General features: G+C 30.1%; 1 protein-coding gene and 1 long non-coding RNA gene across 2 annotated transcripts; one reads left to right on the top strand and one right to left on the bottom strand.

Annotated features, from left to right (window-relative positions):
• Positions 1-7,592: 7,592 nt before the first annotated feature.
• LOC140839667 (uncharacterized) lies at positions 7,593-8,024 on the top strand. The gene is made up of 2 exons (XR_012119770.1): positions 7,593-7,723; positions 7,767-8,024. It is a non-coding gene; the product is annotated as an uncharacterized lncRNA (long non-coding RNA).
• On the bottom strand, positions 7,596-8,922 carry LOC140839666 (protein TIFY 10b-like). The gene is made up of 4 exons (XM_073206534.1): positions 8,694-8,922; positions 8,221-8,544; positions 8,047-8,104; positions 7,596-7,945 (listed from the first exon to the last, which is right to left on the bottom strand). The coding sequence occupies exons 1-4, from the start codon at positions 8,845-8,847 to the stop codon at positions 7,825-7,827; spliced, it is 657 nt and encodes a 218-aa protein (XP_073062635.1). The 5' UTR covers positions 8,848-8,922; the 3' UTR covers positions 7,596-7,824.
• Positions 8,923-13,334: the final 4,412 nt, after the last annotated feature.

Below are 13,334 nucleotides of genomic sequence, written 5' to 3'. Positions count from 1 at the left end.
AAATATGTTAAAATGTACAGTAGCCCAATAGACATAATTCGATCGCTCTACCCAGCATGGACACTTATTGTGTCACGCCCCGGGACGGGGGTTGGTTGACACCGGCGTTGCTCTCCAATATTACATTCGAAAACAACAAGCCTCAGAAGTACAAAATCTCATAAACCAGTCTTTTATTCATAATACGAAATAAATCAATTGTCTGTTACAACTCGAATGCTGATGTTTTACAGCGGAAATGTAAAACCAAATATTACAGTATCTTAACAGATGCAGCGGAATAAAAATAAACATAAACTGAGAACAACAGTCTTCTTCACCAGCCCCAGAACTGGATATGCTCTTCTTCTTCTAACATCTCTTCAGTACTCTTATCTGAGATAGGTTTGGTGGATGAGTGATATGATTGTCACTCAGTAAGCAGGGGCGGGATTAACTCCCAGTTTTCGAAATCGTTTTCAACAGAAACAGTAATACAATAGTATACAGAAACTCGTATTTCATGACAGAAATCAGAATTCAGACTTTGCAGGTTTCAGAACAGAAATCAGAATTAGTAAGCACTGAACACGTTAGTGAATTTCATGGCTAAACTGATATCAGTCCCCTATATGTTCTCTCCTCTAAGGGGTGAGGCCAGAATCAGAATCAAAATTCAGAAAATGTTCAGAATATATATTCCTACCATTAGTTCACTAGGGAGTTTCAGTGCTTCAAAACATATGTCAGAATTAACATACAGAAACACACTTTAAAACAGAATTATCAAACGGATTTCAAGTTATTTATATATAAGCCCACTTACCGTAATTTGCTTAAAGTTTCGGTTGAAGTCTACTGGAATTTGGCTGTTCTCGCTACTAGATTTTGCTGCTTGACAAAGGCACTCTTTCTTAACTCGAAATTTAAGTGATAATCTCAAAGCTTGTGTAACTCATTTCAGAGACTTGAGGGTGTTATTTATAGGCCACATTCTGACTGTTACGTTTCCAATTAATGGTCATAATCTGACATTAACAGCTTTTATTCCATGTTAATGCTTCAGTTACAAGTCTGAGCTGAATCAGTAACTGACTGCTGCTTCTTTCTCGCCCTTCTGCTGCTGCTGATTTTTCGTTCTTCTTCTACTGCTGCTGCTGGAAAATACATGTCTGCTGGAAAAGTACCAGCTTCTGAATATTATCTTATGCTGGAAATTTTACATTGCTTACTGAAATGTTTTTGCTGGAAATTCGGGTTCTCACATATTGCATCACAACAATCTTTCTCATAATAATTACACTTCTTGTGAGTAATGAGTTTCGAACTCATGACCTTTTCTTCGATACCAATTGTAGGAGTGATCGCTTGCCGTTGTACTAAAATATATAAAAGTTGATAACGATGCTAATCAAATATTTTAAATTGTACATCATTCCAAACGACATGGTTCAATCGCTCTATCCAACATAGACAATTATTGCACTTCAACAATCTTTCTCACAATAATTGCAGCACTTGGAATCAATGAGAATCGAACAAACTCACAGCTTTGTCTCTCATACTAATTATAGGACTGAACGTTTGTCGTTTTATCAAAAGCTCTAGATGATAATAGTGCACCTTAAATATTTTAAATCGTACAGCGGCTCAAGCGAAATGGTTTGATCGCTCTATCAAATAGAGACAACTATTACACTTTAACATGAACGATTATATTCTAGATAATTAATTAATTGAAAATAATTTCATTGAAAAAAATATAAAATCTCTCATTTAAGAACGTGTTTAAGCCCCTGCCAAGAAATTTATTACCTGTTGTTACACTAGCTATAATTAGTCTATTAAGTACTTTTTTCCCCAACTTACTTCTCACCAACTTGTCATAAAGAATCATTAATTTTTTATTCAAAAAAATTATGACTTTATTATTTATTGGCCCCATTTATTCACTGGTACTACTGGCATTAGGTAGAGAGGACGACCGCGAAAAAACGTGATTATTTTTTATTTGTAAAAGTGAAACAGACAAGTTGGACTGCAAATTACCTAACATTTTCCTACCATGCACTTGTATTGGTCGGATGATATTGATTTTATCCACGGGTCTACAGGACCTATATATTCACGAGGGAATAGTTGGTTTGAAACCCTAGATATTTATTTCGTAACAAATATAAAAAAGTTATATTATTATTTTTATTCGTCAAAAATACATAATTTAATATTTGTATTAAGTATTATTTTTTTTATAATTAATCTACTTTGTTCATTAAAAACATGCATACTTTCAATAATTTTTTCATATTTTATTGAACAGTACTCATTGAATAATGATAAAATGAAAAACTTATTTATGGAATTTGGTTTTCCAGTTATTTAATAATTTGTTTCAAAACACATGTGGGAGTAAATAATTAACAAAAACTTGTGTGAGACGATCTCACGGGTCGTTTTGTGAGACAGATATCTTATTTGGGTCATCCATGAAAAAATATTATTTTTATGTCAAGAGTATTACTTTTTATTGTGAATATCGGTATGATTGACCCGTCTCATAGATAAAGATTCGTTAGATCGTCTCACAAATTAAAGACCTACCCATAATAAAGTTTTTTCAGTTATTTAATAATTTATGGAACTTTTTTTTCAGTACATGTGTGTGTGTGAGTAAGTATATAGGATACATAAAATTTGAATTTTTTTAAATTAAATTATATTTTATTTAGGAGCCTAAGTAAATTTAGTGTCACTCATAGAGACAATGTAACAACGATTGACTTATTGACAATAACTAGGATTAGTTTATTGAACTTATGAATCCAATGCATTCAATTATATTTGACTCGTTATAATAAATATATCAATATCATGCATATTTTAAATCTTAATAATGTTATCATATATATATATATAATCGGATTCAAGATTTTTCCATCACAGTTATCGGAAGGTTCGACACTACCTATGGGGCACTGTCTCCACAGGATCTGGGCCATTGATTTTAAAGAAATTGGTGGACCCCATGTATATGTGTATAAATCTGGACCTTTGGTTTTTTTCATGGAGGCAATGCCCCGCAAAGTAGGATGAAATCTTCCACAGTTATCTGCATGAATAGAAACAAAATTCGCTTAAGATCTAGAAAAATTAATATTTTGAACGTAAAAAATATTAATTTCAATGAGTCGAGTCGTATATCTATCTCATATAGTTAGCACGTGAATAGTTATTATAGCACGTGAATAGTTATTATACTTAATAGCTATCGCTCGATGCAAAATTCAAAATGATTTCAATAAAATATTTTACGATGTTGAAATACAACAACTTAAAATAAATAATATCATCATAAAATTAAAAGAAACTTGTCCCAAATTTGCACACCAAAACTGATATTATAAAGGGTTTAAATTAAATTCCGAGAATAAATTAAATGTGAATCTCGTGAAGGCTTTGGTTTCATTTTCCACAATCGCTTTGTAGAAAGCAATCTCCGCGTCGTGCTTTGTCAAAACCGCGTGCGAATGTATGCATGCCCCACCTTCTCTTTAGTCTCCACCCATCCATTCACGGGTCTAATCGTCCATTTTTCAATTTTATTAAAAAACTCTTATTTTCGAATATTTAAGTTCAACTGTTGACGTGACATCTAAAAAAAAAAAAAAAAAATTATGTCGTATCGATATTTTTCGATGAGACGTTAATATTTTCAGTGACATATCAATATTTTTTGATGTAACATCAGTAACGGACTTTAAATAACTGAAAATTAGAAGTTAACATACCAAATTTCAAAATTGAATAAGTTTGTAGAATTTTTCGTTTTAGTTTTGAGTATGTATATATGTAAATATTATATTATAAAATATAAATATCTGATAACTTTAAATAGGTTGAAATTTTCTTTCTTTATTAGATAAAGCATTAACGTAAAGACTCATTCATACATATGTTTCTTATAATTTTGTCTTCTCCAATAATGGTTAGCTAAAATGACTAAAAAAAAAAAACTCCCCATATAATGTAGAATAACCTGATATTTCCTCGAACATAAATATAGTGTGTAGGGGGAGCCACCCTTGTACTAGGGTGGGTTCAAGTTCAACTTATTTTTTTAAAAAAAATTAATAGTTTTAATTTTTTATTTTCAGTCTCGTGTTTAAAAATTAAAAATAGTACAACTCTCATAAATCATTCTTCATCGTTGTCTGTTGGTTGGTTTACTATCGTGTGTTCTGAAATTATGGGACTTTGAGGTAAAAATTCGACAACTCTAGGATCATGTCGAATATTTAGTTGTGATTATTTGAGTTGTAATAATATTGACTTATGATGTATATGAATTTTGGACTTCGAATTTTTACCTCAAAAATCTATTGTTGCGGACTTTCGAAATAATAAAAAAATTGGTTGAAATGTTTGATGATTACTTATGTACAATTATTATAAGGCTTGTATTGCGATTTTTGTAGTTAGAATAACTGAAAATTGAATAATTATGAAATTTGAAAAATAATTTTTTGTTGAAATTTTTTTTAGAGTATTGAATTTTTCTAGTTAGGTAACTCGGGGAAAGAAGAAAGAGTAGGTCTCTTGTGAGACGGTCTCACGAATTTTTATTCGTGAGACGGGTCAACCCTAACGATATTCACAATAAAAAGTAAATTTTTTTATGGATGACCCAAATAAGAGATCCGTCTCACAAAATACAATCCGTGAGATCGTCTCACACAAGTTTTTGCCAAGAAGAAAAGAAAAATTATGAAGTTATTTTTAAATTCAAAGAGTATACATCAACAAATAACGGACAACCATCAATTACAGTCTACGACTAAATAAAATATTGATTTCAACCAAAATATTGTTGAAACATATAACATTTATCTAAATTATTCAGGAATATGATAATGTTATATTTTATATCAACATTATTCATAGATATTGATAAATCTTTATGATATTATATCAATATTCTTTGAGAATATTGATTAATCTTATAAATTTATATTTTATTCATATATCTATCAATATTATCAACATAAAGTCGCGTTGTGCTATTTTAGGAGCATCAATATAAAATTAAAAATTGTACTTCCTCTGGAGCATCAATATATACCTACAATTTGTGCTACTTCGGAAACATCAATATTAAATCTAAATATTGTGCTTCTTGGAGAGCATTCATACAAGAATAAGAATAAATTATTTATGAATTTTACCTTAAAAAATACTCGTGCTGATAACATGTTGTGAATAGTAGAGAATATAGAGAAGCGAGAATGATTTAGAATGCTTTATTAATCATTTGAGACATAATTTAAATAGTTGATAACATGATAAAATATAGATCTTATCTCAATAATCATCTACTGTATCTTATCTATAACAATCGCATTTATATTGGGACCATCCAATTGGATTTAAAAAAATTCCGAGACTTTTATTATCTGTTCCTTTGTTGGAAATTAATATAAAGTCGGAAACTATGATTGGGTTCAACAACATATATTTAGTCAATCTGTTCTTTTGGAGGTGAAATCTTACCCGGCATGCTTGCCTATTAAAAGGCAACAAAAATTAAAGTTCTTCATTCTAAAAACAAAAAAAATAGATGTAATATTGTAGATTAAATAAATTAAAAAAAACAACATTGAATTTAATGTGTTATTCAATATAACGTTTTTTGCTGATACAAAAAAGTAATGATATATACAGTTAAATTTGTACAAAAATTCTTACCGCACAAAAAAATCAATACAAAATTTTCACTTATCAAAATTTCATGATAAATTCAACATGAAATCTCATGTGATAATAAAAAATTGTCTTGATATAATAGTAAAATTTAATGATATAATTATTATAAATATCGTTGTTGTACAATATATTTATTATATTTTTAGCATTACACTAAAAAAACCTACATCGTTGTAACGTGATTGACCACTGCATTTAGCATTCTGTTGTCCATTAATTAATATCATAATGACTAAGTTTTATCAATTGAATTTGTATATAAAAAATTTGTGTCAGACGATCTTACGGGTCGTATTTTGTGAGATATATATCTTATTTGTGTTATACATGAAAAAATATTATTTTTTATTGTGAATATCGGTAGGATTGACCCGTCTCACAGATAAAGATTCGTGAGACCGTCTCACAAAAGACCTACTCAATTTGTATTAGATTTAACAATGCATACACATTTTGATAGAAATAGCAATAATTTGGGAAAATCATATTTTCCCTCGTATAAAGTATAAATTTTTCATTTTTTATTATAGTTGTCGGCCAATGTATGATTTAGTTCATTAATTTGCATTCCATCAATTTTAGTTATTTTCAACTTAATGTTAACGAACACCGGAAAATAATGTCGTAAAATCAGAAAATAACGATTTTTCATCGAAAATTGTCGATATGATATATGACATTGTTGATGTACCTTATATAACACCATCAATTGAAAAACAATATAAGCCGGTGGATCGAGATAATAAGTTGACCGTCAACATGACCGAAAAACCTGCATGTTATAGAATCGAAAGTATAATTTTCTTGGAATATTTTTGGATAATAACTCATAATGTATATATATCGTATATTCAAAATATTCAACATTATGTCTTCCCGTTTCAACATTCTTTCCCGGTGACTCAAATTAATTCATTTATACATAGAATTCACTTCAGCGTAGATTCCGTAAGAGTATTTGTGATTGCAAATGAATAAGTATGATCATTAATAGTATGATTATTTTCAACTAAATACAATTAAGTACACAATAGATATGAATTTATACAATCCGTTAGAAATAGAATAATGTCAATAGAAATGTAAACGAGTCGAGCAGAATTAAACAATAATTAAGAATAATATTGAAATGCCTAAAAATTTTAAAATCATCATAATTAACAATCATATTGAAATTTTAAGACACTTTGGTATAAACTATGATCTCAACGAGCTTTTCTAGTCATCATAATCAAAAATCATTAAAACATTTTACGACCACTTAGTCCACTAATAATAATTGAAATGCTCAGAAAATTTCAAAAAAATAAAAAATAATAATTGAAATACTTAGAAAATTCTAAAAAAAAAATAAAACAATAGTTGAAATGCTTTGCCGACGAAACAATTGAATAATTAATATATAGAAATTAGAAAGTGAACCAACCTAATGATGAGAAATTCGGCTCAATAAAAAATCGACTCGAACTTGAATTTATCAAGCTCTGAGTCATTACTCAAGATGAGTTTGAGTCGTTTCTTTTAACTTTAATTAATTACTCGATCGAAATTGAGTCGAGCAAGTCATAATTTAAAGACAAAAATTAGTGTGAGATGGTTCAACATGTCGTATTTTGTGAGACGAATCTCTTATTTGGATCATCCATGAAAAAATATTAATTTTTATTGTGAATATCGGTAAGCTTGACCCGTCTCACAGATAAAGATTCGTGAGACCATCTCACAAAAAACCTACTATAATTTAAACCGCTTCGAGCTCGATTAGCATGATACTTGACTCGTGTATATCCCTAACAAGAAATTGACAACAATATATTCAACATGTTAGATAAAAATGTATAAAAGTCATCACAATATAAGATCACAAACACACAAGGAAATATAATTATCACAACAAATCTGATCCAAACAATTATTGAAAGGACTATATATGTTACATTATCTCTAAAATTAATAATCTTGGCTGATCTTGTAAATGTCCCAAGTCCCAACTCACACGAAGTGGCATGCATCGATGGGAAAATAAGATAGTAACCAGTGAAGCCAAACGACAATTAATCATTTAAATTATTATTATGAAGATAATTAATCGCACTGAAATTCGAAATTTCCCAATCCCAGCCATGCTTCCGCCGTAGGTGGCTTTGCAGTCGCCGCCGCCACCGGTTTGATTGCTGCAGCTTGATATGGTGCATTTTCTGTGATTCTGTAATGCAATCATGGAAATGGAGAAGCCCAACAATTTTTTGGTTTCAAGAAAATTAACCGCGGCAGCTAGATAAAAAGTTAAATTAGCAGCATATATACCTATCCTTTCTCTTCTCCAAGAAGCGGGCCAGTGAATTCTTCCTCGCAATCGGTAAATCTGCAAACCAGATTAAATGGTCATCTTCCAGCAGATAATGATGAAAACATTTCATTAAATTGACGGGGTGGTTTTTTTTTTTTTTTTTGAAGATGTGTGGTTATGTAGTAGCTTACCTGAACCAAGAGGTGGATCTGGAGTGTGCTGAGTCCGCTCCGGTATCCCGAAGCTGCGAACTATATTCGGAAATCTGGTGGCGGACTCCGCCGGGAACTGGGCGGTATGCGGCGGAGGAACCGAGGCGGAGTGGCGGTTCTTGGTGGCGCAGGAGTTGCTCGCTAACACCATAACGTCCTTGGCCTTGTCCGCCGGGAAATCGTTGAACACAATCACCTGACCGGCGTAGAAGATGGTCATCTGCGCAGTCTCCACCTCAGGTTTCTTCAGAGTCTCTTCTTTGGCATCAGATTTCTCAATCATCGGCAACAAATTCATTGTCCCTGAAACGACCGCCGCCACAGATCCAATCAAGAAACAAACAAAAATGGAAAGCAAAGCCAAAAAAGAAAAAAGAAAAAAAAGATCCAGTAGAATTTAAAACCAAATCCAACAAGTCATAGATCAGGCCACTTGGAATCAGATTTCATACCTTTGGACTCGAAGTTAGGATTCAAGCACTGAGCAAGCTCCCCCAAAGTGCCCTTCTCCTTCAGGTACTGACTCAGAAGGCTACATGTCTGCGAGAAGCTGGTAGATCTTCTGCTCGAAAACCTCCCGGAATCCACAATCTCCGCCGAACCCATTTCCCCTCCGGTGGCGTCAAGAAGTTATCAAGTGGTTTCACATTTAGCATTAAATATGCGATGAAAATGGGAACGAGAAGGTGGTTTATATATATATACAAATGGAGTTTGCTGGCCATTTGGGGGAGAGAGAGAGAGAGAGAGAAAAAAAAAGCACGAGGAATATATGGTGTAATAAAAAGTCCAACAACTTGACCCGCTCCATATTCTACGCAGTTTCCACACAACCTAATTTTTTTCCATTAATTATTTCCATCCTACACATGTTTTAGAAGTGGATTTGACGATATATATTTTTTTAATTAACCGGAGTTATTTTTTATTATATTTATTATTAATTTATTAGTAATTAGTAAATATACTCACACGATTTGTCCATTTAAATTATAGTTTTATCTTTATATGTAATTAATAAAGTTTTATACAAAATATAATTATATTAGAGTATTTCATCAACAAAATTCCTTTTCTTTAAACTAATTTATTATGTTCTTTTTTATTTAAGAAAGAACGGTAGTTACGAAGATAATTTGATAATATTAATAAGGGATTATTACTTAATCTATAATATAGATATACATCAATCTTTTATTATACCAAAAATGTTATGGTAATATGTTGACCTTACAATTTCTTTTAATCTTTATATCACTATTTGTTTTTCTCGATTTTGTATTATTGTGTATTTCATTACTTTGTAAATTTATTTATTTTTTCATAAAATGGAAGATACAAAATATAAATATATAAAATAGATAGTTAAAATTCTTGTAATAGTAGTATTTTTCGGGATTGGTAACTCTATCAATCTTAATTTTGATGATAACAAAACTTGTTATTGTGTTTCTAACATATTACTCGAGTATGAAATTGTCAACTCAATATGAAAACTGAAACTCGAATTTAGTCAAACTGAAAATCTGACGACCTGCAATGTTTCGATAATATCTTACAGATCGGTGATGCAAATGACAAGTCGTCAAAAACATTGAACATAAAATTCAATTTTGGACCAGTTGCATCTCGGGTCAATTGAGCTAAATCGAATGTTATTTGGGCAAATTGATGGTCGTAAGACCAACATGATTGAAACCAAAACAGCCATCTGTTGGCATGAGCAATTACGATATTTTGATATGTCTGATCAGCTCAGTTATCAAAATGAAACGATTCAATATGATTTACGAAGCTAAGACGATGATCTATAGATCATGTTCACAAGTAAAAGTATGAATCAGAGTTAAGATGCTGATAAATGATGATGAAGATACTAGTTCTGCATAAACTGAAATCACATCAGTTTGGTTTAGTCTAACTGACGAGCCCAACTGAATGATCAGTCTAGCTGAGGAGCCCAAGTGGCAGCGAACCTAAAAATTAGTCAGGCTTGGGAAAAGTGGGCAGTTAGACGGAAATGATTGTTTCAATATCAGAAACAGTACAGAAACTTTCCAAACAGTCATATTCTTGTGTCTAAAATATATATCACTCTTTGATGCTATATATACAACATATTGAAGATTAAATAAAAGTTTATTTAATGCTACATAAATAAATTAGCTAGAATGAAAGTAAATTCAAGTGTGATGATACATTTGATATATACATACACTATAAAAATCATCACACTCAATCATTTACACATATACACTAGAGTTGAGTTTCGAAGTTTAGTTGAGTGAGCCTTCACACAAAGACATTAAAGATTATATTTGTAGTATTGTCATAAGAAACATTAAAAATTATGTGGATTCTGAGGTTATGGTCTACAATTGAGAATGCGCTAGGAGTTTCAATTAAAAAAAAAGATAAGTCCTAAATTAAATTAGTTCATACAAAGAATTGTTTATATCAAAGTATTCTAGTGGATCATCTCTGAGCGAATAATGGGTGACGTAGAATTCATTAAATTACGAACATCCATAAACAAATTATGTCTATTTATTTATTGCATTTACTTATTATTACTACGTTTTAAGGTGTATTGTTGAATGATTTTAAGTGTATTTCAAATACCAAAATATTTGTTATCAAATGTTTGATAAAATTCTTACTTGGATTCTACGAATGATTATTTTATGTGTCTTCCATTTGATTTAAAAATTAAACTCGATTTAATTCATCAATGTTCAATATTTCAAAAACCGAACTATTATAACTCAACAATTATTCTTCAATCGATCCTATCAATAATGTTGTTATTATGGTTCTTTTTAACATCAATATTTCAAATATGTGTTTGTAGAACTGAAAGCTTTACCAAAAGCTATAGCTGGTGGTAATGGTGCAACTCAAATCTTTTAAACCGCACAACAGCTCATGCACCACGATTCGATCGCTATACCAAGCAAAGACAATTATTGCACATTTGCACCCAACAATCTTCCTCCTAATAATTGCACTTCTTGCAATTAATGAGAATCGAACCCGTGACTTTGGCTATGATACTAATTGTAGGATCGAAAGCTTATCGCTTTACCAAAAGCTATAGTTTGTGGTAATGGTGCAACTCAAATATTTTAAACCACACAACAATTCAAACACCATGGTTCGATCGCTCTACCAAATAGGAACAATTATTACATCCAATAGTGTTCCATCTAAATTTGAAGTGAAAGTCATGACATAGTAACTAATCAATTATATATCACATATGCCAATAAAAATAAGCTCGAGTCATTACATTGTGCCAGCTTATCTTAATTTGTTCATATGAGTGGTCTTAATAATAGACGATTTGAAAACAAGAGGGTCACGTTACTATCCAAAACTAATATTATGAAAAAAAATTGTAATTTTGATATGTATATTTATCTATTTGTGATTTTGATAATTTATTAATCAATATTTGATTTTAATATTATTTAAAAAAAGTGATAATTTGTTTAAGTAGTGTTGACCTGACCTCGACTTAGTGCTCAATTGCACAATATTACAATGACTCGCGATAAAAAATGACTAAAAATATTAAAAACCGAAATATGCATGATTAAGATTTATGTTTTTATGACATAGATGGCTACACACACATAACGAAAATTGCAAATTTCTCAAAATATCTATGTATAAAAACTCAGTTTTTGCCAAATATGGAAAATTCTCGCCAAAAGGAAAAGAAATTTGTTTTGTATGATTTTATTGAAATAAAAAATCGTTGGTTGATTAATAAAATTTATTTGGCAAAATTGTGCATTTCCGATGGAAATTAAATCAACATATCTGATAATTTCAAGTTTCCATGATGTTAGTAATCGTCACAAGGGATTCCTAAATTTAAAACATTCCAAAAGTATTTCGTTTTTGAAATTTATTTTAATTTTTTATTAAAAAAAATCATCAATACACAACATAAAATGATACATTTATACTGATAAAAGTTAAAGAGTGGGTCTCATGTGAGATGAGTCAACCCTACCGATATTCACAATAAAAAATAAAATTATTAACATAAAAAGTAATATTTTTTCATGAATGACCCAAATAAGAGATCCGTCTCACAAATACGACCCGTGAGACTATCTCACACAAGTTTTTGTCAAACTTAAAAGTCGGATTTTATAATTTCTCAAACTTCAATAAACAACTATTTATAATTAAATAACTAAGATTATTAGAGTTTCGAAATTTGAATCCAAAGATATCATTATACCTTTTCAAAATTAAACAAACTTTATAATTCTCTTGAATAATTTTACACGAAAAGTTTAGAATAAATGAAGTTGTAAATAATAAAAATTCAAAAATATGCAACTATCATAAATAATGAAGCCAAACTACAATATACAACATCTTTAAATAATTAATTTACTAAAATCATTTGAAATTTGAGATTCTAATATATCATTAAAAAAATTTAGACATAAAAAAAAAAATGGAAGTTTCCAAGTACGGCCATTACAATAACAAATGTTGCAGCCAACAACTTAATACGTAGAGACACTTCATCAAAAGAGCAGGTCTCATGTGAGACCGTCTCACGGATCATAATCTGTGAGACGGGTCAACCCTACCCATATTCACAATAAAAAGTAATACTTTTAGCATAAACAGTAATACTTTTTCATGGATGACCCAAATAAGAGATCCGTCTCACAAATACGACCCGTGAGACCGTCTCACACAAGTTTTTGCCTCATCAAAATCTAGAAACATGCCAACTTAATAGAATCTTTAGCATAAATATAAATTTAATCAAGACCAATTAAAAAAAAAGTATATAAAATTTATTTAAAATTCGATTAAATTATTTTTCATAAGCCTTAACATTTAACACATATTTTTAAGGCTCAGATATATTTAAAGATTTAAGGACATTAAAATTCAACTAAAAAACATGTATAAATACTTTGATTCATAAATCAACAAAAAACTCAATAACCGCTGACCAAGATCACAACAATATAAAAAGATAAATAGAAATGAATTATAATAATAATAATTTTTTTTGTTTTATTGTTTTTAATTAAATTTTTAATCAAAATTTATTC

This window comes from Primulina eburnea, chromosome 8 (genome assembly GCF_022965805.1).
Source record: "Primulina eburnea isolate SZY01 chromosome 8, ASM2296580v1, whole genome shotgun sequence".
Classification (NCBI taxonomy): Eukaryota; Viridiplantae; Streptophyta; class Magnoliopsida; order Lamiales; family Gesneriaceae; genus Primulina; species Primulina eburnea.
Note: the sequence above shows the minus strand (reverse complement) of the source record. Positions and strands in the feature narration are given on the sequence as shown.

Excerpts from the sequence above, each read along its gene's own strand:
- LOC140839666 (XM_073206534.1), bottom strand. The coding sequence starts at position 8,847 with ATGGGTTCGGCGGAGATTGTGGATTCCGGGAGGTTTTCGAGCAGAAGA. Across the intron at positions 8,545-8,693 it reads TCCTAACTTCGAGTCCAAAG|GGACAATGAATTTGTTGCCG; the intron begins GTATGAAATCTG and ends CGGTCGTTTCAG. Across the intron at positions 7,946-8,046 it reads TTGGAGAAGAGAAAGGATAG|AATCACAGAAAATGCACCAT; the intron begins GTATATATGCTG and ends ATTGCATTACAG.